Source organism: Protopterus annectens, chromosome 13.part0, assembly GCF_019279795.1.
Source record: "Protopterus annectens isolate FY-2018-M chromosome 13.part0, PAN1.0, whole genome shotgun sequence".
Taxonomy (NCBI): domain Eukaryota; kingdom Metazoa; phylum Chordata; order Ceratodontiformes; family Protopteridae; genus Protopterus; species Protopterus annectens.
The window spans coordinates 1,173,825,644-1,173,851,112 of record NC_056747.1 but is presented as its reverse complement, the minus strand read 5'-3'; the positions used below and the strand labels follow the sequence as shown (position 1 = coordinate 1,173,851,112).

General features: G+C 47.1%; 1 protein-coding gene across 1 annotated transcript in view; it reads right to left on the bottom strand.

The window, feature by feature from the left end:
• Nucleotides 1–25,469, bottom strand: part of DHX8 (DEAH-box helicase 8) — a 959,075-nt gene that overhangs the window by 703,880 nt on the left and 229,726 nt on the right. Inside the window, exon 7 of the mRNA XM_044055176.1 lies at nucleotides 1,318–1,462. Within this exon, the coding sequence (XP_043911111.1) occupies nucleotides 1,318–1,462 (145 nt within the window). The remainder of the gene's footprint in view (nucleotides 1–1,317; nucleotides 1,463–25,469) is intronic.

Below are 25,469 nucleotides of genomic sequence, written 5' to 3'. Positions count from 1 at the left end.
CAGCGGCTCCAGACCCATCCAAGGTAGAAACATCCACAGGTTCCATAGTCGAAAAAGCATCTTGCGGCATACCAGACTCCGAAAGGGTCTCAGCAGAGGCCTGAGAATCCATAGAAGCGCGTATCAGGGACTGCAAAGGTGCCTCACTGAGTACCAGCTGACTGGCAACTAGCTTAGCGGAAGCGTCGTCGGCAGTTTTGGACCTATGCGGCTTTTTAGGAAGATCGGTCATCAGTTGGCTTATCGAAGCCATATCCGATTATGGAGATCGAGAGTGAAAGTAATTGGCAACAAAGATAGCCCACTGATGAATGGTTCGGGCGTTAAGGCACAAAACCGACAGCATGGTCTGGGCCTAAACAGGTGGCGCAGTAAGAATGAAAATCTCTGTGAGGTATTTGCTTTCCGCAGACAAGACAATTATTAACTTTTTCTGACATCGGTTAGAGCAAGAAAAAAGGATCCCCAACAGGGTACTTAGCTTTAGAAGACTTCAATATTATTCACCTGGAATACGAAAATTCAGGTAGCGGCCGACCGGCACTTGTGAACTGCTTCTGCTTCGGGCTCCCGCGGCAAGAAGAATTGATGTAATGGTGTTGGCTGCCTGTTTTTATGCCCCTGACATCATGGAAGAAGCGACAGCATCCAACGCACAAAGATGAAGTCTCTGGTATTCAGGCAGACTGAGGGCTACCTGCAGGCAGATAACCAAAGTGTGATGACTGCAACAGTGAAACATGAAGAACATCTCTCCAGGTGGGAGTGCTGGGAGTGCTTGTAGTGCCTAGACATGACAGCATGCAAGTGGTAGCTAGTGCCCCCCTTCCCCCAGCTAACGTTCAAGTCCCAGTTTCCTAACCTGCTCCCATGCTAAAGAGGGAGTCTTAGATACAAGTGTAGTGGCATCACTAAGAGATTAAGGAGCATTTCTGAATGGCCTGAGTTTATTTCTGAAAATGAAGTCACCTGCTTATCTCTAAACATAATGTCATGTTCAGTTCCTCAAGAATGACTTATGATGAAATCATTTACCTGGCTAGCCACAGTTTTACAATAATTATACACTTAAAGCTGTCTCTTACCAGGCCTAGTTAGCCATGTTCAGTGAAGATCCATGCTATATGCATGCACATATGTTCATTTTGCTCTCAGTCATTAGACAGCATGAAGTTATTCACCTACTATCAGTCTTAAATGTTACTATCAATGTAGATAACGGACTGGAAAAGTTTGCAGAAAAAAATCTGTTTAGCATGTACCTTAGCATTTTAACCACAGCATTCAGCATTTTATTTATTAAAAAAATGTACATACCTTCATACTTAAGCTGGTTTTGGAGCCAGTGAAAGACAGCACTTTGACCTTTACTCTCTGACCCTTACTGACAACATCAGCAACATTGGCAACACGTCCTTCCCTACGGAGTTCAGAGATGTGCACTAATCCTTCCCATCGTTTCCTACAAAACAACAAATTCAGAGATCTCCATTTATGCCAAATACATCATCATTTAGGAACCAACTAAACTACAATGAATAAGCTAAGAATGAGCGTAAACAAGAAAGGCAGGCTAACAGATCATGACAGAAGGATAATCACCATATACGTGCTTATTCTGACATTTAGTCTATCAGACACCGTTAACAACACTACCAGCAAAGTGCAAAAATAAATGGCTTTAAGTTGTTCTTTTTTTTGCCATCTAACTTTATTTATTTCAGTTTGATGACCAGGGGAGTCCACTGGGCCTAGAAGAGCCCGTTTTCAGTGGAGGCCCGGGGAGAAAAATTCCATAGCCAATGACAAACATTTAAGCAATAGTTAAAAATACAAATGCAGATGAATATACAAGTTCCAAAGTTCAAAAACACATGATAGCCTGTAATGATGAAAAACACAGTTAAAAAGAAAAGGGCAATGTGATACAATGGCCCAAGTAGTATTTACAAAGTATACATATGATTACATACAGTGAGTAGTATATACAAAGTTTTATTTTGAATCCTGGAAAATCTGAAAAGACGGAGATAAGGTGAGGTAAAAGAAAGTTTTTAGGAGAGAGGGAGTGGGTTCAGGGGGGAGTTAATACATGTCAGGCAGAGAAAGTAGATGCAAAAGTAGATGAGCACTGTGGAAGCAAGTATAAGCTGTAGTGCTTGGGTGATGGAATTAAGAAGCTCACTCGTCACTCATCCAGTCAGGATAAAATAGACGAGCCTTCATGGGTTCTGTTCAAGTAGCTTGACTATGTACAAGCACATCAGGATTGATGCTTAATAACTTTAACTTAGATAAACTTATAAACAGTCTAGCTATCACACTCATACATGCTCACTCTCTGGCTGCACTCTCAAAATGGCACTGAAGTTAGCAAATAGGTTCATAGGTAGGTACTAGGCTACTGGCCCTAGGGCCTACATAAGCCTAGCCAAACTGTACCCTGGCTTTTGCCACCCAAGAAAATTATTTTCCTGTGCCCCTGTCAAGCAGAGCCACAGAAGTGATCCCCGGGGTGAATTTCCAATCTCCCATCCAATCATCAAGATTTTTCTTGAAGAGTGCTAATGAAGAGCTTTCTTTGATATAGGTAGGTCATTTGTTCCAGAGTATGGGAAGTCTCTGGGACAGGAATCTATACCTCCAGCATGTTTATTGTGGTGACAAGGTTTAGGTCCCTAGAGCGTGCAGCTCGGAGGGATTGGGATTTCTTTAAGTGGAGCATGTCCATCAGCTCTGGGTTTGACATAGCTTTGTATGTTAGGCAGAGATCACCTCTGAGTAGGCAATATGCGACAGAGTAAAGCTGGAGTTTTTTGAGATGGTCTGCGTAGGGCATCTGTTTGAGTCCAGTAATCCTCTTTGTGAGGTATTTCTGTGGCCTTTCCAGTTGTTGTAGATGTCTTGTGAGGTACATACCAAAAGGGGTGCTGTACTGGGTCTAATGAATGATGAGTAGAGGGGAACAATTACCTCTTTTTTCCTGGATGAGAAACTATTTATGATGAGGTGCGCCACGCAGAAGGATTTCCTGACTACTGTGGCAATGTGATTATCAAAGGAAAGACTACTGTCCACCTGTGTCCCAAGGTCTCTTATCACACTTCCGGTGTTAAGTAGACTACCACCTATGTGGTAGTTCATGGGTACACAGTTTTTACCAAAAGGGATGACAATGCAATTTTTGGCATTGAGCTTGAGGCCATGGCTTTGACACCGGGCATCTGTCTCAGTGAGGCCCTTTTGTAGGATGGCCACATCGTTAGTAGTTTTGATTATGGCTCCTAGTTTGCAGTCATCTGCGAACTTTGTTAGCTAAAAACCTTCTGTGTTAGCCTGTACTTCAGAGAAGTAGATACCAAACAGGAGAGGACCTAGGACTGAACCCTATGGTACTCCACTTGTCACTGGTCTGAAGTTGGATAGTCTGCTACTTTCACAGTGTGGGTTCTGTCAGTGAGCCAGCTGGCAACCCATCTTGTGACATAGGGATTTATACCTAGTTTACTGAGTTTATCTATAATTCCAGAGTCGGGGATGGTGTTGAAAGCCTTGGCGAGATCTAGATAGGTTGTGTGAACCACCTTACCCTCATCTACGGCTTTGGTGACTGCTTCAAAGAAGTCTATCAGGATTACGAGACATGATCTGCCTTTTACAAACCCGAACTGGGTAGGGTCCAGAGTTTGGAGACTACCAATGTCATTGTTTACAAGTTCCATGATGATACGTTCCATAGCCGACGAGGTAAGTCAGGCTAATGCGGCGGTAGTTCCCAGGGTCCGTGGTGGCTCCCCCTTTGTGGAGTGGGATAACCGTTACTGTGCGCCATTCAATGGGCACAAAGCCAGAGGTGAGGCTATGAGTGAACATGATACTTAGGTGGGGTGCCAGTTCTTTCTGTAGTTCATGAAGAACGCAGCCTGGGATGTTGTCAGGTCCCATGGATGCTGTGTTCTTGACTTTGGAGTGTGTGTTTTTTACCTGTGCAGCTGTGATTACAGGAACTTTGCATTCTTCTGGTATAGAGATAGGCCCTTTAGGGGAAGAGAGAGAGGGGTAAAGTTAGCACTGAACCTATCTGACAGGATATTGATAATATCAGTTGGCTCTGTATATTTAGTGCCATTGTGCTGCAACTCAGAGCAGATCTGAATGTTGCCATTGAGATTCTTGACATAGCTATAGAATGCTTTGTGGTTGTCTTTAGAATCAGTGGCGATTTTGTTTTCGTAACTAGATTTGGAGGATTTTATGAGGGATCTCAGCTTCTTACTGACGCTGACCACAGAGTTATTCCAATGGGATTTTACTCTTTTTTGCAACAGTTTCTTTCTTCTGTTGTAGAGTTTGTTTATGGCAGGGGACCACCACATTGGCTTCCTTTTTTTGGAGGATAGCATCTTGGTTCTGTTAAGGATTGCACGATCCATGCACTCGTGTAAGTGCTTATAAAGTGCAATTGTATAGGGTTCAGTAGTCGTACCTCTTGTGTCCGTCAGCATGGGTGTCGTGAAGTTTGCCACTTCTGTCTTAAAAAGCGTGACGTTGGCTTGGGAGAAATTTTTCACAGTGCTTTCCCAAATGGGGGGTGGGGGTGGGATGTGGATTTCTAGGGTGATTTGCTAGTGGTCGGATCTGACCAATGAGGAATTGACCTCAGGTGTGGAATACTGGTTGCCCATGTTGGTAATGACCAGGTCTAGGATACTGCTGCCCCTGGTGGAGGTGTGGATACGTTGATCCAAGGCGTTGGAATTTATGAATTCCAGAAAATGTTGAGCACAAGAGATGGTACATGAGTAGTTTTCCCAGTTAATGGTAGGGTAGTTGAAATCGCCCATTATTAGGGTGTTAGGTTGTACCCTAATATTTTCCAGTGTATCAAGAAATGAGGAGTGGGAATCCTGGGGCATGGTGGGGGATCTATAGCGAGCTACAATGTGGACTGCGGTCTTGCCCAGAGTTAGTTGCACTTGGATAATCTTGGATGCATCATGCTGAGCAACTAGCCTGGAGGTGTGGAAATCCTTAATGAATATGGACACACCTCCGTCTTTAGTGCTTCAGTCCAGGTTAGGTGGCCAAAAGGTGTGGCAAGAATTATAGCCTGGTAATGCAGGGGTACTCTCTGAAGCCTTGAACCAGGTCTCTGTCACTGCACAGATGTCGATGTTGTCCATTTTAAGGAGTGCCTCGAGTGAGTGCATTTTGAGGTTTAGACTTCTAGCATTAAGTAGCATTACCCTCAGATTTTGCTTGCTTGTACCTGTTGCGGTGTTGAATTTGTCATTTGAATCTCGTCTAAAAAAGGCACTATACGGGTAGCAAGAGCCTTAGCCAGCATCCGGAATCCCAAGGGCGACAGGTGCATGCCATCTCTAACAAAGCATCGTGGTTTGGCGATCATGTCATCCAAGGCAGACATATACTGGATCCCCTTAGAATGACACCAGAAGCTTAGCCAATTGTTGAAGTCAATCATTTTGTCCTTTTACTGTGATATCATTCTGGGTGATGGCAGGATGCTACTCAGGGCTAGGGTCATACCTGCCTGGGCTAAAAGATCGGACAGCTCCTCCACATCTCTTTTCATGTAGTCCAGGGAGGTATGTCTCAGGTCATTCACACCAACATGGACAATAACAGTGTCATATTTGTACTTGTTGTGGAGTGACCTGAGTGCATGCATTATGTGGCGGATCCTGGCACCTGACAGGCAGCTGACAGTACCTTTCTCCTTATTTAACCTGGTGAGTGAACATCAGTGTGCCTAACTATAGAGTCACCTATGACTAGAGTGTTGGGTACGTTATGCCTTATGGGCTGTGGTTGAGTGGCACACTGAGTTTGTGGGCTATGTGTCATTTGGGTTGCATTCGGGGGGGTGGAGGCAGCTTGCGTTTCTGCTTTGGAAGTCCCTGTTGCTTGGGTAGATTTTTTTGAGAGCCTCCGCGAATGTAGGTGTGTGTTTTGTGTTTCTATGTGTGTGTTTTAGTGGTGTAGGTTTTGAGGGACTATGTGATGAGTGTGGTGTGGTGCAAGTGTTTACCTTCTCCAGTCTTGGGTGAAGAGAGCTTTTGCTTCCAGTTTGGCTATATAAGTGCATCTCTCACAGGCTGTAGTGATGGGTGGTAGGAGGAGAGGGTTGTCTGCGTACATGAGGCAATTGTTACATTGCCCCAATATGCCCAGATTCATCAGGTAGACAGGAGAAAACACCGGGAGCTGACCCTTAAACATGCCTGGATAGGTGCTTATTTATTAAGTACTAAAAACTGTTTTCCTCTAGACAAGTGAGGATTATATGCACGTGCTGTCCTTGAAATGCTTCTTAAAGGTACAACACATGCACACTATTCTACATCCTTCCTCTCTGAGAAATGGGTCATGCAATATTAATGATATTAATTGACATCCAGTTGTTACAAATAATTATTTGCCATGCAATTGCACAGAACTAACTACATATAGACAATTATGTCCAGGCTGCTGTGTATTTCACACTTGGTCTGGAAATACAACCAAATCGTGTGATGTAGAAATCTGAATTAGGTCTAGCAGCTGGGATTGCCCTCTGTACTGCACGTTCAGCTAGTCCATTTGACTGTGGGTATTCTGGACTACCAGCAATGTACGAAGTCGCAATCTAAACAAACTAGCTGTCACAGTCATACATGCTCACTCTCTGGCTGCACTCTCAACATGGAACTGAAGTTAGCATGTGCTTGGTATTAATATGCATGTGCTGTCCTTGAAATGCTTCTTAAAGGTACAACACACACACACACACACACACACACACTATTCTACATCACTTGTACAGGGCTTCACCTGTTTGATCATATGTAGATTACCCAGATATACATCCAATCATAAATCTTTGCTCTTACTGCTGGCAACTCCCTCCAGAAAGCATGGAGTCACTAGACACTCTAACTTTTAGTTATGTACTCACCATAACTTCAGATGTTTGGGATCCATCTCGCCTACATTCTGACTGATGGGTTTGGAGCCGATCCCTCGGCTCCGACTCGGCACGCTTATGCTATAGAGCGAGGCCTCTAATTGGCTGAGCTATCTTTATCCCAGGATGCACCACCACTAATCCCCCAGATCTCATTTGCCGCTTACAGAGCTTGGACGTGGTCTCAACATTGGCTGGGCTAAGTACTATATATTAGGCTTTTTTCCTGTCAGTATTTGCTTCATTTAAACCCAAAAGCTGTTTTAACGGCTATTCTTTGTGTACGAGTGTTTTTCATAAGGTTTGGTAAAGTTTTCGTGTTTTTTTCCTGTCAGAGAAGGTTCCGTTTAAGTTAGTGGGGCCTTCCCCTGTGGTTACTACTTCTTTAGTGGTTGTGTGTGGGTCAAGTACCCGTTTAAGTTAGAAGGTCTTGACCCTCCTTTTTTTCCCTTTCGCTTTCTGACTTTTTTTTTTTTTTTTTTTTTTTTTTTTTAAACAAGAAAGTTCTTTAGTTTTAAATATTTACACTAAGTTAGTGGTGTACATAATTGTGTTCCTGTGTGTCAAACCCTTTAGTGTTTACTGTGGTTATCTGTTTTTTGTAGCCTTAGTATGTCTAAAGAGCATAAACCCTCCGGGTTTAAAAAGTGCACGAGGTGTGGCTTCAAAATGTCCATAACGGACGACCACTCCTCGTGCGTCTATTGTCTTGGCGCTAAACATCTGCAAGAATCGTGCAGTGTATGCCATGCGTTTTCCTCCAGAGTCCTCCAGGAGAGGAAAAACAAATTAATCCTCAAAGGATTAATCAAGCCTTCCTTCGAGGAGGCTTTATCTTCCTCTCTGTCTCCTTCTAAAAAGAGGAAAGCGTCGGCTCCGACCAGTCAGTCGGAACCGACTGCTAAGAAAACTAAGCAGACTTCTCCATCGGCTCCACGGACTTCGGAGCCGAGGTCGGAACGGTCTGCCTCGATCCCTCTGGTTTCGGAGCCGAGGTCTGGAGCATCGAGAGGCGGGTCACCCTCATCGGCTCCACTGATATTGGAGCCGATAAGGGTCATCGGCTCAGGCTCTTCCCCTCGAGCGAAGTCCTTATCGGCACCGAGGGAAATTTCCTTGAAGGTTTCCTCGAGCCGATAATTGTTGAGTCATTTCGGGCGGTCCCCGAGCCCTTCGGAGCCGATGGAGAAATCGGTTCGGGCCCGATCGGTATCCTCGAGATCATCCAAGATGTCTGATTCGGACATCGACAGGGTGCTCCTTCGACTCTTCCAGTCTCCGGTCTTCCAAAAGATGGTTTCGGCTCCAGCCCATTTGGCTTCGGAGCCAATGGTCCACTCCCCTACTGCACTTCCTCCTCCAACAGCTTCGGCACCGTTGGAGCAGGTGCTGGTGGAACCAGTGGAGGTGTTAGGGTCAGGCCCGACCCTTGCTCCAACTCCGGCTCTTGGGTCGGAGTTCAGTGCACGGACTTCTTCCTTCGCCCTGGGGAGGCTTGGGATTGATGCTTTCAGTCCCAGGTCTCCCTCTTGGTGCATCGGCGGCGGGAGTACCGTCCACTGTCGTGGCCACGGAGGGGGGACCCTCCCAGGATTCTGGTGGTCCCGCCTTCAGGGCTATGAGGAGTGCTTTAGCCAAATCTTCCTTGGCTACCTCCACAGTTTCCCCAGCTCCTTCCCTACATTTGGAGACTGGGTTGGCAGTCCCCTGTCCAGACAGCGGAGCCCCTGGGCCTCAGGTTACCCCGCTGGGGTTTCTCCCTCCTGGAGGTCCTTCTGAAGCCTCTTCGGAAGAACCTCCCAGGAAGAGAACGTGCAAGAGGAAGCACGTTGACTCCCCTGATGAGTCTTTGACATCTGACACGGATCTCGATGATGCAGAGGGGTCCCCCAAGTCGTCCTCGGATGATGTCTCCTTTGCAGACATCCTGGAAGCCCTACAACAACGAGGCGGCTGGCAGTCCAAACCTCCCTCTGCTGATGAGTCAGTGTTCCTGAAGGCCTTCGGGGCTCAGCCCTCCGCCTCCTGGGTGTCTCCGCCCTTCGACGAGCTCTTGGATTTGATCTGTCGAAGGGCGTGGGGAACACCCAGACTCTGTGGAACCGGTGCCCGCTCGTCCAAACAAATTTCTCTCGGCGACCCCAGATAGAGAGTTCCTTACGAAAGGTGTGGCTGTGGATGCTATGGTGGTGGCATCTGCTACCCAGCAAGATGTAGCAGAGGCTTCTACGTCCGTCCATCCTCCTAATAAGGAGTCTAGGAGCATGGATCGGTACGGTAAGCGCACCCTTAGTTCAGCGGCCTTTACTCTGAGGTCTTTGGACTACCTGACGCACTTTACGAGATTTCAGAGGGATCTGATCAAGGAGCTATCCGATACCCTCTTAGGTAACCTGCCTGAGGAGCTGGCCCAGACGGTTGGATCTCAGCTGGCTACAATGTCATCCATTTCGAACTCGTCCATGAGGCTCATTTCGTATGCGGCCGAAGGGGCGAGTAGAGCGGCGGGTACATGCATTGCTCTACGGAGACAAGCCTGGCTCCGCCTGTGTCATTTCGCGGAGGCCTCTAAGTCTTCATTTGCCGACGCCCCCTTTGATGGGTCCTCCCTGTTTGGACCCAAGGTTAAAGACACACTTACCCGCTGTGAACAGGAGGGTAAGACTGACTGCCATAGGGGCACGATTTTCCACTCCCTTTCGGCCTTATCCCAAGGCTAAAAGAGGAGGGAAAATGTGGTTCCATAGATCTCAGAAGTCTTACCCCTCTCAGCAGGAAGGTTCCCCCTCCAGAGGCAGAAGAGGCGGAAATTCATCCGGAAGACGCCGTCCCAGAGGTGGCAGAGGCCCTCACAACACTGGAGACCGCGAGTCCTTTCGTGGCTCTTCAGCTTTTCATAGTCCCTGAGGGATAGCGGGCACCGGTTCCACAGAGTCTGGGTGTTCCCCACGCCCTTCGACAGATCAAATCCAAGAGCTAGTCGAAGGGCGGAGACACCCAGGAGGCGGAGGGCTGAGCCCCGAAGGCCTTCAGGAACACTGACTCATCAGCAGAGGGAGGTTTGGACTGCCAACCGCCTCGTTGTTTTAGGGCTTCCAGGATGTCTGCAAAGGAGACATCATCCGAGGACGACTTGGGGGACCCCTCTGCATCATCGAGATCCGTGTCAGATGTCAAAGACTCGTCAGGGGAGTCAACGTGCTTCCTCTTGCACGTTCTCTTCCTGGGAGGTTCTTCCGAAGAGGCTTCAGAAGGACCTCCAGGAGGAGAAACCCCAGCGGGGTAACCTGAGGCCCAGGGGCTCCGCTGTTCACGGACAGGGGACTGCCAACCACCCAGTCTCCAAATGTAGGGAAGGAGCTGGGGAAACTGTGGAGGTAGCCAAGGAAGATTTGGCTAAAGCACTCCTCATAGCCCTGAAGGCGGGACCACCAGAATCCTGGGAGGTCCCTCCGTGGCCACGACAGTGGACGGTACTCCCGCCGCCGACGCACCAAGAGGGAGACCTGGGACCGAAAGCATCAATCCCGAAGCCTCCCCCCCAGGGCCGAAGGAAGAAGTCCGGGCACTGAACTCCGACCCAAGAGCCGGAGTCGGAGCAAGGGTCGGGCCTGACCCTAACACCTCCACTGGTTCCACCAGCACCTGCTCCAACGGTGCCGAAGCTGTTGGAGGAGGAAGTACAGTAGAGGAGTGGACCATCGGCTCCAAAGCCAAATGGGCTGGAGCCGAAACCATCTTTTGGAACACCGGAGACTGGAAGAGTCGAAGGAGCACCCTGTCGATGTCGAATCAGACATCTTGGATGATCTCGAGGATACCGATCGGGCCGAACCGATTTCTCCATCGGCTCGAAGGGCTCGGGACCGCTCTGAAATGACTCAACAATTATCGGCCCGAGGAAACCTTCAAGGAAATTTCCCTCGGTGCCGATAAGGACTTCGGCCCGAGGGGAAGAATCTGAGCCGATGACCTTATCGGCTCCAATATCAGTGGAGCCGATGAGGGTGACCCGCCTCGATGCTCCAGACCTCGGCTCCAAACCAGAGGGTCGAGGCTGGAGGCATCGAGGCAGACCGTTCGACCTCGGCTCAAGTCCGTGGAGCCGATGGAGAAGTCTGCTTAGTTTTCTTAGCAGTCGGTTCCGACTGACTGGTCGGAGCCGACACTTTCCTCTTTTTAGAAGGAGACGGAGAGGAAGATAAAGCCTCCTCGAAGGAAGGCTTGATTAATCCTTTGAGGATTAATTTGTTTTTCCTCTCCTGGAGGACTCTGGAGGAAAACGCATGGCATACACTGCACGATTCTTGCAGATGTTTAGCGCCAATACAATAGACGCACGAGGAGTGGTCGTCCGTTATGGACATTTTGAAGCCACACCTCGTGCACTTTTTAAACCCAGAGGGTTTATGCTCTTTAGACATACTAAGGCTACAAAAAACAGATAACCACAGTAAACACTAAAGGGTTTGACACACAGGAACACAATTATGTACACCACTAACTTAGTGTAAATATTTAAAACTAAAGAACTTTTTTTTTTTTTTTTTTTAAACAAGAAAGTCAGAAAGCGAAAGGGAAAAAAAGGAGGGTCAAGACCCTCTAACTTAAATGGGTACTTGACCCACACACAACCACTAAAGAAGTAGTAACCACAGGGGAAGGCCCCACTAACTTAAACGGAACCTTCTCTGACAGGAAAAAAAACATGAAAACTTTACCAAACCTTATGAAAAACACTCGTACACAAAGAATAGCCGTTAAAACAGCTTTTGGGTTTAAATGAAGCAAATACTGACAGGAAAAAAGCCTAATATATAGTACTTAGCCCAGCCAATGTTGAGACCACGTCCAAGCTCTGTAAGCAGCAAACGACATCTGGGGGATTAGTGGTGGTGCATCCTGGGATAAAGATAGCTCAGCCAATTAGAGGCCTCGCTCTATAGCATAAGCGTGCCGAGTCGGAGCCGAGGGATCGGCTCCGAACCCATCAGTCAGAATGTAGGCGAGATAGGATCACATAACATTGCAATGTTTTCCAGAAAAGAAGAGAAGCTCCTTTTTGTCTCCTGAAGAAATGGTTGTCATTCTGTTTCAGCCTGCGGGTGGAAGGGGCTCCTACGTTCTTTATTCCATGACAGAAGAGTGCAAAGTTACGGACAGCAACCTCTTAAGCTCTGAGCAGTACAACTTCTGCAATCAACCAAGGCCGCAAACCCTGAAAGACTACCTTAACTAAAAACTCAAAAATATATGGAAAGATGGAATTCCAATCCAATGACAGACTTTCAAAGCAGAGCTTTAAGGTTCTTTTTTTCTTAATAAAAGGACTATATTTATTTATCCAACATGACCATGTTGGTGAACAGACTGTATAATCCTCATGTTTAGTGCATGCACATTAATATGTACATTAATGGTAATACACTGGTGAGCATTACAATCTGCGCTGGTTTATACAACTTTGACATCACTAAGGTTTACAATATTGATTCCTAAAAAATAATTTCCTTACTTACAGGTGTACACTACCAGTCCAAAGTCTTTAGCAGATTTTCAAAAAAATGGAAAGAAAAAAATCCCAAAGCTAAAATTCAGTTGAATGAAACAAATTTAACTAAAGAAAACAAACTCTTCTGAGCCCATCATTGTAATTTTAGAAATTTTGCACTTTTTCCTATTTAATCAGTATTACTTTCCCAGGTTTCCCCTGTTTTAGGTGATCTCCATGTTCTTCATCTATTCTACTTCCTCTGTTACTTCATCTACAGTCAGAGGTTCTGCCTGTTTTCATTTCATAGTAATAATATTTAGTGACCAACAGTAATAGTGACAATACTGCCTTTACGTGCTTGGGATAGACTCTACTCACCCAACTCAACATCATAATTTCCTTTGTAAACTCCACAGGCTGCCTTGTTGTTATATCAATCTGTTCCTGACATTGTGTTTTAAACACCTGGAGTCACTGAGCTATAAGGTTCTTTAGTCAGCTCCTGACTTCCTGAAAGCAAAGTCAAAGCAATCAGTATCTGTACAATTTACAAAAGAACAACTGGAAGACATCTGTATGTTTCCTATGTATCCAACAAAGTCCGGAAGGTTTAGGATTTTGCTTGGAAATATCTGAATGAGTAATTTTTATACCACAGGCAGACTTCACATAATTCTTCCTCGAGCAGACAGGGGAAAGACAGGAAATAGAGAACATGCAATTGAGTATATAATGAATTGGAAGATTTTAAAAATTCCCTACGGAGTACCTTGACAGAAATATTGGAAGGAGCAAATGGTTATAATTAAGGAAATATTTTTTTAACCTGGGACACAGGATCTGAATTGTCTAAATATAGTAAAACTTTGCTAAGTTTAATGCTACTGGCTGCCAACAAAGCAATCATTAGGAAATAGAAATTCGTCCTTAAGATGAGATGTTAAACCATGGCTCCATTTGCCTGAGTAGGTGGGTAGCTCAGCTGGATGCAAAAGATCCCATGGTGTTTATCAAAAAGAGCAAAGGAAGCCCCCCATTGTCCTTGCCAAACTTCCCCAAGTCAGTATGAATACCACCTCGAGTCTCCTTCAGATAGAGACCACTGACCTAGTGGGACGAGCCTCGTCCACAAAGTGTAAATAAATAAAATTTAAACAGACTAACTGAAGTACTGACAATTGCAGAGGAGATACAAAACCTGGAGATAGGGTCTTCAGAGGCGGGGAGGAGTAAATTACATAGGAATAATGGTATCAATACATACAGAATAATGTTCAGGAGGAGGAGTGGGGTTTCAGGGAAGACAGGAATTGAGCAATATATATAATGCCAGAGTGAATGATAATTGTTAAAACAAAATATAGAAAATTTGTATACTGTATGAAAATAATGAAAATGTCACTATGGTTTATCTTCTATTAATGCATGTGTATATATCCCACTGTATAAACAGCAATTTAATAAAAATGTAAACATTTAAAATCTATCCCAATCTCAATGATACCGTCTGCTATGGAGGGGAGGTGGTGAGGAATCATGAGTATCCAGCAGATAAAAGAAGAAGTTATGTACTCACCATAACGTTCCATGCGAGTTGTTTATCTCGCCTTCATTCTTGACTGATGGCTTCGGAGCCGATCCCTTGACTCCGATACGGCCACATGCAAAGCTCAAGGTCTTCCAGTAGCTCAAGGTCAAGCTCCCTATCCCATGATGCCCTGTGAATTACCGCAGATCTTGTTTGTTGCATATACTATAACCATAAATAATAGTTATTCCCCTACAGAAGGTAAGACATTTAGCAACCAGGATGAAGCAACGTCTAGGTCAACTATCAGCCAGGAGGGGGTAGGACGGAGGGATGCAAGAATGAAGGTGAGATGAACAACTCATATGGAACATTATGGTGAGTACATAACTTCTTAATGTGAAGTTGTTCAATCTCGCCGTTCATTCTTGACTGATGGGGAGCGTCCCAAGCACCATCAAACTCGGGTGGCTCACGGGAGTACATTTCTCAGGACCATGGACCCAAAGGATGCTCTATCCCTGGAGGCCTTATCCACTTTGCAATAAGTGATAAAGGTATGAGGTTTTGACCAAGTGGCTGCTGCACAAATGTTATGAAAACGCAGAGGATGTAGAGACTGCTCTGGTTGAGTGAGCTTTGATCTTGTGTTGTAAGGGCATATTAGCAGTGGAACAGGCAAAAGTGATACAATCAGATTGCCGTTTAGACAGAGTTGTTTTAGCCACTGGTTTACCTTTCCTGGATTCAGAGAATGAAACAAAAAGTTGGTCTGATTTCCTGAAATCTTTTGATCTATCCAAACAAAATCTGAGCTGTCTGTGAACATCAAGTTGGTGCAGCATATACTCTTAATTTGTTGGAATGATTAAGGAAGAAAACTGGTAACTCAATAACTTGGTTAATATTGGTTTCTGAACAAACTTTGGGTGAAAAATAAGGATTTGTCTGAAGTGACACTCTGTCAGCATGAAAAATCAAATAAGGAGGGTTGATAGATAAAGCCTGAAGCACTGACACACTGCGGGCAGAAGTAATAGCTACCAGAAAAATGGTTTTCCATGACAAATATTTGCGGTCACAAGATGATGCTGGTTCAAACGGAGGGAGAATCATAAGTAAAAGCATAAAATTTAGATTCCATGGAGAATAGGGAGCTTTTACAGGTGGTCTTATATGAAATGTGCCCTTAAGAAAAGCTTTGGATAACTTGTAGAATATATTTAAACCATCAACTCCAAGATGAAAATTAGAAATAGCAGCCAACTGAACCCGAACTGCTGCTGCTGCTGCTCCTTTGTTAAAGATCATAGTCAAAAACTCTAATATGGATGTCATGGGGGCTTGGTAACGATCAATATTATTTTTAGAGGCCCATATGGAAAACCTCTTCCACTTACTAAGACACAATTTTCTAGTGGAGGGCTTTCAAGAAGACAAAAGGATCGGTTTTGTCTCATTGGAAAGGTTATGAAGCCTGGCTATGAGGGGAACTGGAGAAGCCAAGCTGTCAGCTTCAGTAAATGCAGAGAGGGATGAAAGTCCCCCGACGGGTGTGTCAGCAGGTCTGGAACTGGGTCCAGAATTCAGGGATCCCCCAAGAGGTGAGGTTGAAGGAATGGGAACCAAATCTGCCGAGGCCAATGAGGAGCTATAAGAATGGTGGTCCTCCTTTCCATGTATTTTGCTTTCTGTAGAACCTTGGGTAGCAATGGAATTGGTGGAAATGCACAGAGGAGTCCTGGGGGCCAATCGTGTACGAGTGTGTCCCTCGGGGCTTCTCCAGGAGGAGGAACCAGGGCAAAGTAGCTTCATCATTTTGTGTTGCTGTGACTTGCAAAAAGGTCACAGCAAGGCTGGCCCCATTTGTGGAAAATCCTGTCCGCAAACTCCTTCTTGAGGGACCACTCCTGTGGCAACAGGATTGCCCTGCTTAGTTTGTCTGCTATCAAGTTGGATCTCCCCGGGATGTGCATTGCCAACAGAAAGCGCTGGGAGGAAACAGCCCACTGCCAAACTCTGAGGGCTTCTCGGCAAAGGGGGTAAGATCTAGTTCCCCCTTGTTTGTTCAAATACCAGACTACTGACATATTGTCCGTCTGAACCTCAATCATTCCCAGTAAAAGACAGCCCTGGAAATACTGCAACACCAAAAGTACTACTCTCATCTCCAGGATATTGATATGCAAATGTGACTCCTGATCAGTCCACGTGCCTCAGGCAGTCTTTCCCTGAAAATGCCCACCCCACCCTATCAGGGAAGTGTCCGTGGTCACAATGGCTACTGGAGGGGGTACAACAAAGGGGTGTCCTATGGTGACATGTCTTTCTTGCAAGAGCTTGTAATCAATATTGTGTGGTCCATGGGTAGTTCCTGGTAAGACCATTGAAAGAAAAACAGCCATTGAAGGATCCGCATATGCATTCTTGTTAATGGTAAGGATAGGATTGCTGCAGCCATCATACGCAATACTTTCAGAACTTCTGAAGCTGGTGCTCTGTCTTTCGATATCAATGTGTTGACATGCTGACAAAGAAGAAAGACTCTTTCTATTGGTAGCTTTAGAGTGGTGGTTGAAGTTTCTAGCTCTGCCCCGATAAAAACGATATGCTGCGATGGCGACAAGGAAGTCTTTCCTAAGATGACTGTAATGACTGCAGAGTGTACTCCCTTGCCTGAATAAGCTGATGCCTGGTGGTGGCAGTAAGGAGCCAATCGTCTAGGTACGGAAACAACAGGGATCCTAGACGCCTCAGGTCAGCCGTGACCACTGCCATGCATTTGGTGAACACACTGGGGGCTGTAGTGAGACCAAAAGGCAGGGCTCGAAACTGAAAATGACTGGCTTCCAGACAGAAACGCAGGTGATCTCTGGATGGCCTGGCCATCTTTATGTGGTAGTACGCATCCTTGAGAACTACTGAGCACATCCAACTGTCTTTCCCTAAAAAGGGAAGTATAAACTGAAACATGACCATCCAGAACAAGAAGTTATGTACAAACCATAACGTTCGATGTATGTAGTCCATCTCGCCTCACATTCTTACCCATGGGTTTGGAGCCGAATATCGGCTCTGACTCTGCCTATTTACTAGCTCAAAAGTCTCTGATTGGCTGGGCTAAGAGGGTATCCCATAGTACACTACTTCGCATCCCCAGATCTAGTTTGCTGCAAACAACTCAGTTATTGCATACATAACACACATCCACACATACTAAATATCCAAACAAATTAATCAAACAAATTAAACAAAGGGACTCTGCATGATAAAATATTACCTCCAAATCCTCCAGGTAGGGGGAAGGCAGGAGGGGAAGTAAGAATGTGAGGCGAGATGGACTACATACATTGAAAGTTATGGTGAGTACATAACTTCTTGATGTTATGTAGTCCTATCTCACCTACATTCTTACCCATGGGACAGCGTCCCTAGCACCTACAACCTGGGTGACTCATAGGAAAATACTCCTGAGAACCGTGGAGCCAAATGAAGATCTGCCCCTGGAAACCACATCCAATTTGTAATGAGAGACAAAGGTGTGAGGAGAAGCCCAAGTGGCCACAGCACATATATCATCCATTGACAATCTAGCCTGATAGGCTGTAGATGTGGAAACAGCTCTTGCGGAGTGGGCTTTAGGTGGAAAGGGCAGAGTTTTACCTGCTGTGTGATAGATGAAGGAAATACAGCTGGCTATCCATCTAGAGAGCGTGACCTTGGATACCGGAGAACCAAGCCGGCTTTCAGAAAAGGAGACAAAGAGTTGGTCAGATTTCCAAATCCCTTTTGTCGGATGGAGACAGAAGCATAATCTAGTTGGTGAAATCTGAATTCTGCCTTGTTGGAAAAACTGGGGAAGAAAACTGGCAGCTCAATAGACTGATTAATATTAGACAGAGAAGCCACTTTAGGAAGGAATGATGGAAGGAATGATGGGTTTGGTCTAAGGGAGACTATCTTTATGGAAGATCAAATATGGGGGTTTGATGGAAAGGGCTTGGATTTCGGAGACCCGCCTCGCTGAAGTGATAGCTATTAGAAAGGCTGTTTTCCATGTTAGAAACTTGAAGTCGCAGGTAGCTGCAGGCTCGAAGGGTGGAAGAGTGAGGGCTTGAAGAACAAAATTAAGGTCCCAGGGCATAATAGGTTGTGATACTGAGGGACGAAGCCATAGGGTACCTTTAAGGAATGTCTTACATAGTATGTGTGCCATCAGGCTAGGTTCATTGGCCACGTGGAAGTTAGATATAGCCACCAGCTGAACTTTAATGGTGGCTGAAGCGGACCCATGATAGAACAATATAGACAAAAATTCCAAAACAGAGTCAATTGGAGCCGTGTAGGGATTGATACCTCTGGAATGAGCCCAAATGGAGACTCTTTTCCATTTGCTAAAGTAGGTCTTTCTAGTGGACGGTTTATAAGAGGACGACAAAATATGTACTACGTCTGGCGAAAAATTATGACATCTGACTAAGGATGGAAGTGGAGTAGCCAGGCTGTCAGCCGGAGTGTCCTCAGAGAGGGGTGGAACTGTCCCGACATGTCAGTAAGTCTGGAAGGGGTTCCAGAATCCACGGAGTATCCACAAGGTAGGGTTGAAGGAAGGGGAACCATACTTGACGAGGCCAGTGTGGGGCAATCAGAAACATCCTGCATCCCAAGGATTGCGCTTTCTGAATCACCCTTGAGAGAAGGGGAAACAATTGGAAAGCATAAAGCAGCCCGGAGGGCCAATTGTGAGCTAAAGCGTCCCTGGGTGATTCCCCCGGTGGAGGGATCAGCGAGAAGAAGTTGCTGCATTTTGCGTTGAGGGGGATGGCAAAAAGGTCGCAGCGAGGTTGACCCCATCTGCTGAAGATTCGCTCTGCCACCAGGCGATTCAGGGACCACTCGTAGGGCATAAGAATCGCCCTGCTTAACTTGTCTACTATCACATTGGTCTTCCCCGGGATATGCGTTGCCACTAGAAACCGTTGGGAAGCTACTGCCCAATGCCACAGGTGTATGGCCTCCCTGCATAGTGGGTAAGATCGGGTTCCTCCTTGCTTGTTGAGATACCACACTACTGACATGTTGTCTGAGTGTATCACAATAGTCCCTAGAGGGAGGACTTCTTGAAGTGCTTGCAACGCAAGAAGCACTGCTCTCATCTCTAGGACGTTTATGTGCAAATGTATCTCGTACTCCTACCACGTGCCTTGGACCATCCTGCCGAGATAATGCGCCCCCCTATCTGGGAGGAGTGTATAGTCACTGTGACCACCGGGACGGGTGGAACAAAGGGTTTTCCTACGTTCAAGTTGTTGGTGCACAGCTACCAGCGGAGGTCCTGCTTGCATTTGTCTGTCAATAGGATTGGATGGGATAGCGGAAGTCTTTGGAGACACCACTGGACAAAGAGAAGCCATTGAAGAATTCTCATGTGTAATCTCGCTAATGGAACCAACGTTGATCGTAGCTGCCATGGTCCCTAGGAGTTGAAGAATCAGTCTTGCCTTCGCATGTCTCAGAGGCATCAGTGTGAGAATTTGTTGTTGCAACCCTGCGATTCTTTCTTGTGGTAGGAACACTCGCATTTGAATGGTGTCCAGCTCTGCACCTATAAAAGTGACATGCTGTAAGGGCAACAAGGCAGATTTTTTCCAGTTTATCGTAATGCCTAATTGGTGACACAGACTGATAGTAGCGTCCCTGGTCTGAATTAGTAGCTGCCTGGTGGGGGCGGTGAGGAGCCAGTCGTCCAGGTACGGAAACACCTGGAGTCCTTGATGTCTCAAGTGAGCCGTCACCACTGCCATACACTTGGTGAACACCCTGGGGGCTATGGTGAGACCAAAGGGCAGGGCTCGAAACTGGAAATGTCTGGCTCCCAGCCAGAAGCGTAGATGACACCTGGATGCACTGTCCATTTTGATATGGTAGTAAGCATCCTTCAGGTCGATGAAGCACATCCATACTTCCTTTCCCAACAATGGGAGAATACATTGCAGGGTGACCATATGGAATTTGGACTTGTGTACGTAATGGTTGAGTTGACTGAGATCTAGTATGGGTCTCAGGTCCCCTGTTCTTTTTGGCACCAAAAAGAATCTTGAGTAAGTCCCTAATCCAATCTGGTCTGAGGGGACTAGTCGGATGACTCCTTTTTCTAGCAGCTGAGATACCTCTGAGGCTGCTTGATCCCTTTGACTGGGTGGAACGTCTGGGATCCTTCTGATGGGAGGGGGTACTGAACAGAATGGAATGGTGTAAACTCTGGAAATTATCCTTAATACCCATCGGTCCTGGGTGATGTTTTCCCAGGCTTCCGGATACAAGGAAATTCGACCACCGACTGGCTCCTGATAAGCATAGTCGGACACACCCTCAGGAGTGAGAGTATAGGGAGCCACGAAAGGAGTCCCGGTCCCCAGAATTGCAGGGGGGCCCTCTGCCTCTGGGGCGACATCTACCTGAATAACTCCCCCCCTCCCCTGCCTCGGGAGGGGGGTTTCACCTTGTGCGGCAGGAAAAAACCTCTGTGATTTCTTGAACCACATCTTTCCCCCTTGCTGAACCTTGGGGTAAGCCCTAGATGGAAGGGAAAAACAGACCCCTACAGCAGACAGGATCTTTCCCTCTTGCTCGCACCTGGTGATGGTGTCTTTCACTTTAGTCCCAAACAAGGAGGAACCATCAAAAGGGGCATCAGTGAAGGAAGACTTGAAGGCCTCTGGAAAGTGACACAAGCGCAGCCAGGCTTGCCTTCTAAGGGCTACACCTGAGCTGGCCGCTCTACTCGCTCCCTCGGCTGCATACGAAATGAGTCGCATGGACGAGTTCACAATGGAGTTGAGGGTAGAAACCTGTGCGTTGAGCGTCTGAGCCACCGCTTCAGGTATGTTACCCGCAAGAGTATCTCCTAACTCCTTAAGGAGATCTCTCTGGAGCTGAGTGAAATGAGATAAGTAGTTCAGCGACCTTAAGGTGAAGGTGGCTGAAGACAAGGTACGCTTCCCGTACCGGTCCATAGTCCTAGATTCCTTGTTAGGAGGATGGACCGAAGAGGAAGACTGCCACCACCATGACATCTACCGGGACTCCCTTTGTCAGAAATTCTTTTCCCTGGGGGGGAGGAGAGGAATTTGTTGGGGCGCCGAGGTACTGGCTCCATGCAATCAGGGTTTTCCCACACCCTTCGACAAATAAGGTCAAGAAGTTCATTGAAGGGTGGAAACACCCAGGAGGCAGAAGGTTGAGCGCCAAAAGCCTTAAGGAATACAGACTCCTCCTTGGAAGGGGTCTTGGAAGGCCAGTCTCCTCTTTGTTTCAGTATCTCCAGGATATCAGAGAAGGAAACATCATCAGAGGAAGACTTGGGGGACCCTTCCGATTCCTCGAGGTCAGTATCGGAAGTGAGAGACTCGTCCTGGGAGTCTATGCGCGTCCTCTTGCACAATTTCTTTCTGGGAGGTTCTTCAGGCACAGGCTCTGAGGGACCTTCAGAAAGTGGGGGACCGCTCATGGGGGGTATCCTTCAGGCCTGGTGCTCTGCTGTCCAAGGATAGGTGGGTGTCAGAAGCTCTCGCCGGAGTGGTGGGGGACGGAATGACCGACCTAAGTGACGTAGCTGACGACCTGGCCAGCGCGCTCCACATAGCCTTGAAGGCAGGTCCCCCCCCCCCCACCGAGGACCGACCGGCCTCCAAGGTCATGACTGGGGACCCCCCCAGCCGATGCACCAAGTGGAAGACTCTGAACCGAAAAATGTCCCGAGGCATCCCCCTCAGGCCTGACCGATGAGACCAGAGTCTTGAACACTGTGGACGGAACCGACATGGTCGGAGCAGAGGTCGGCACGATAAACCCAGGGGGGGGGGTAACGGAGCCAGAGCAGGAACATCACTCGGAGTGGAACATACCGGCACCAACAGCAAGGATGTGCTTGGAGGAGGAATCGATGAAACAACCATAGGAAATGGCTCCGGAGCTGACTGGGTCAGAGCCAAAAACAATTTAGCCAACACCGGTGACTGCAGGAGCCTCTGCACCACCCTATCCACATCCAAATCGGAAGGCCTGGAGGATTTGGAGGAGCTGGATGGAGACCGATACCTTTTATCTGGTGAACCATGTCTGACACTCGGCGACCAGGCTCCGAATAGGTTCGAGAATGATCGGAGCGGACGCTGATTCACTCAATACAGAAACCTCCTGCGGCCCCGAAGACGGTGGAGCCGAGGAAGCAGTATCCAATATGGTAATTTTCTCCGAAGGCTCCGAAGATGCTGATGGAGCCGGAGACCTTTTCTTGGACTTGGAGGACTTAGATTTCGACTGGGAGCTGGGAGCCGAATCTATAGCCTCCTGGAAAGATGGTTTAAGCAGTCCCTTTAAAATCAATTTGTTTTTCCTCTCTTGGAGCACCCAAGGACTGAAGGCGTGGCAAAAACTACATGACTCCTGTAAATGGATGGCTCCAAGACAGTAAACACAGAGTGTCCATCCGTGATGGACAATTTATATCAGCACTTTGAACACTTTTTAAAGCCAGACGGCTTATGTTCTTTTTGATCCTTAGACATATTCAAAGAATTAATGACTTCCAACAGGTGCAAGCACACAACGAAACCACAGTTAACAATTACCAAAAAAGGGCGGGAAGCCCACCAGTTAAACAGTACCACAGAGAGCGAAGCTCTAAACCAACAACAACGAGAACACAGAGAGAGAACCTCTAACTTAAACAGTTTTCAAAAGGAAAATACAATAACAAACTGACTAACTACTCACTAAGGGAGGACTAGGTCCTCTAACTAAAACGGGCCTAGCCTGTGGGAACTGTTTGGGATACCACAAAAACACTACTAAACACACGAACACAACTACTGCAGCAAGAATAGCTATTAAAATAGCTTTTGAAGTATGAAGCAACCAATTTCTGAAGAGAAATAAGTCAAAAAAGAGTACTTGGCCACAGCCAAGCGAGACCACGTCCGAGCTCTACAAGCGGAAAACGAGATCTGGGGATGCGAAGCAGTGTACTATGGGAGACCCTCTTAGCCCAGCCAATCAGAGACTTTTGAGCTAGTAAATAGGCAGAGTTGGAGCCGATATTCGGCTCCGAACCCATGGTTAAGAATGTAGGCGAGATAGGACTACATAACATCTTCTCTTTCTTTACATATTGGTTCAGTCTGCTGAGGTTCAAAATAGGTCTCCAGTCCCCTGTTTTCTTTAGAACCAAAAAGAATCTTGAGTAAGTTCTGGATCCTGTTTGGTCTGCTGTGATTGTCTGGATGACAATTTTTTTAGCAACTTTTGGACCTCTATAGTTGCCTGTTCCCCGTAACTGGGTGGAACGTCCAGGATTCTCCTTATAGATGGAGGAGGTGTGGCGAATGGTATGAAGTACCCTCTGGAAATGATACTTTGTACCCAGCCGTCTTTTTATTTTTTGCCAGGCATCTGGGTACAAAGATAAGCGACCCCCGACTTCCTCCAGAGCAGGACAGTCGGGCCTCCTTTCAGGAGCGCTGGTAGGGTTGCCCAGAGAAGTGATCTCTGTCACCCTGATGTTGTGGACGCCTTCTGCCGCGAGGGTGGTGTCTTCACTATTACCCCCTCCTGTGCCCCTGGAGGGGGGTTCACCACTTGTGTACTGAAAGGCTCCTTGGGCTTTCCGGAACCACATTTTCCCTCCCCTTTGACCTTTGGGATAAGGTCGGGTAGGGGTGGAAAAACAGGCTCAGACGGCAGAGTCTTTTCCCTCCTGTTCACACCTGGTCAAGGTTTCCTTCACTTTAGGCCCAAAAAGGGATGAGCCATCAAAGGGGGTATTCATGAAGGATGACTTGAAGGGCTCCACGAAGGAACACAAGAGCATCCAGGAATGTCTTCTGTACCCGCTGCCCTACTCGTTTCATCAGCTGCATAGGATATGAGACGCATGGATGAGTTGAAAATAGAATTTAGGGTAGAAAGCTGGGCAGAAACTTTATCAGAGGCACCTGCAGCCACTGTACCCTGAAGAGTATACCCAACTCCTTAAGGAGATCTCTTTGCAGTCTACTAAAATGGGTTGAAGTAGTTCAGTGAACGGAGAGCAAAGGTCGCTGAACTGAATATGTATTTCCCATATCTAGCCATGATCCTAGACTCTCTATTAGGAGGATGGCTAGACGAGGAAGTCTCAGACATTTCCTTTTTGGTGGCCGCTGCCGCTACCACCATGGCATCGTAAGGAACTCCTTTGGTTAGGAATGTTTTGTCTGATGGGGCTGATATAAACTTGTTAGGCCTCCTAGGGACAGGCTCCATGGACTCCGGTGACTCCCACACCCTTCGAGAAACCAACTGCATGAGGTCATCGAAGGGTGGAGACACCAATGAGGTGGAGGGTTAAGACCCGAAAGCCTTCAGGAGAAATGAATCATCCTCAGTAGGGTTTTTGGACTGCCAATCACCCCTCTGCCTAAGGATCTCAAGTATCATAGCAAAGGAGATATCCTCGGGGGGGGGGGGACCGTGGGGACCCTTCTGACTCATCCAAGTCAAAATCAGATGTTAAAGACTCCTGTTGGGAGTCCAAGTGTCTCCTCTTGCACAATCTCTTCCTAGGAACCTCCTCAGTGGGAGCTTCTGGAGAGGTCTCGGAAAAGCAGGGGGCACCCTGTGGGGCTAACTGAGGCTCTGGGTCTCTACGCTTAGCTTGGATGATGAAAGCAGAAGCAGACACAGGCGCTTTAGGGGATGAGGAAGCAAGGCCTGAAGTTGAGGATGTCTTGGGTGACAAAGCTCTCCTCATGGCATCGAAGGTGCCACGGCTCCAATGGAAAGGAATCGACGGATCCGAGGGAACAGTCAAACCCTCTCGCACCGAGGCAGTGGGCTCCGAGCCAGAGGTAGGGGCAGAACTCATCTGAGCCGAAGTTCTTAGAGGGAGAGTTGGCACAGACAAGTTGGTTAGACTATCCTCTCCAGATCCTACCAGAGTGTGTCGGTTCCTAAAATCCCCGGTCGGCACCGAGGATGTCAAAGTGGATGGAGCCGAGGACGCTGGAACAGGCCTCGACCCCAACGGCTCCACAATCAACAGGTCTGATTTTTCTGGCTCCGAAGGGCCAACATGGCTCGGAGGAGTAGTCAAAGCAGGAGTACTGGTCTTCAGCTCCAAAGCCGCTTGGGTCGGAGCAGACAGCAATTTAGCAAGGCCTGGTGCCTGTAGAAGCTTCTGCACCAATCGATCCATATTCAAATCTGAAAGCCTGACAAACCTAGATGACTGCACCGATGGTGCCGACTGAAGTAAAGGTGACTTGAGGCACTTCGGATACCGGCTCCAAGGCTGTGGGCCAGCTCCGAAAACAAAAGACGGTCGGCTCCAAAACCTGTGGAGCCGATGCCTCGTCAGATTTTTTTTTTATTTTGATTTTTTTGAGTCCTTAGATTCAGCAGATGACTTGGAGGACTTAGAGGGTTTGCTAGCAACATCC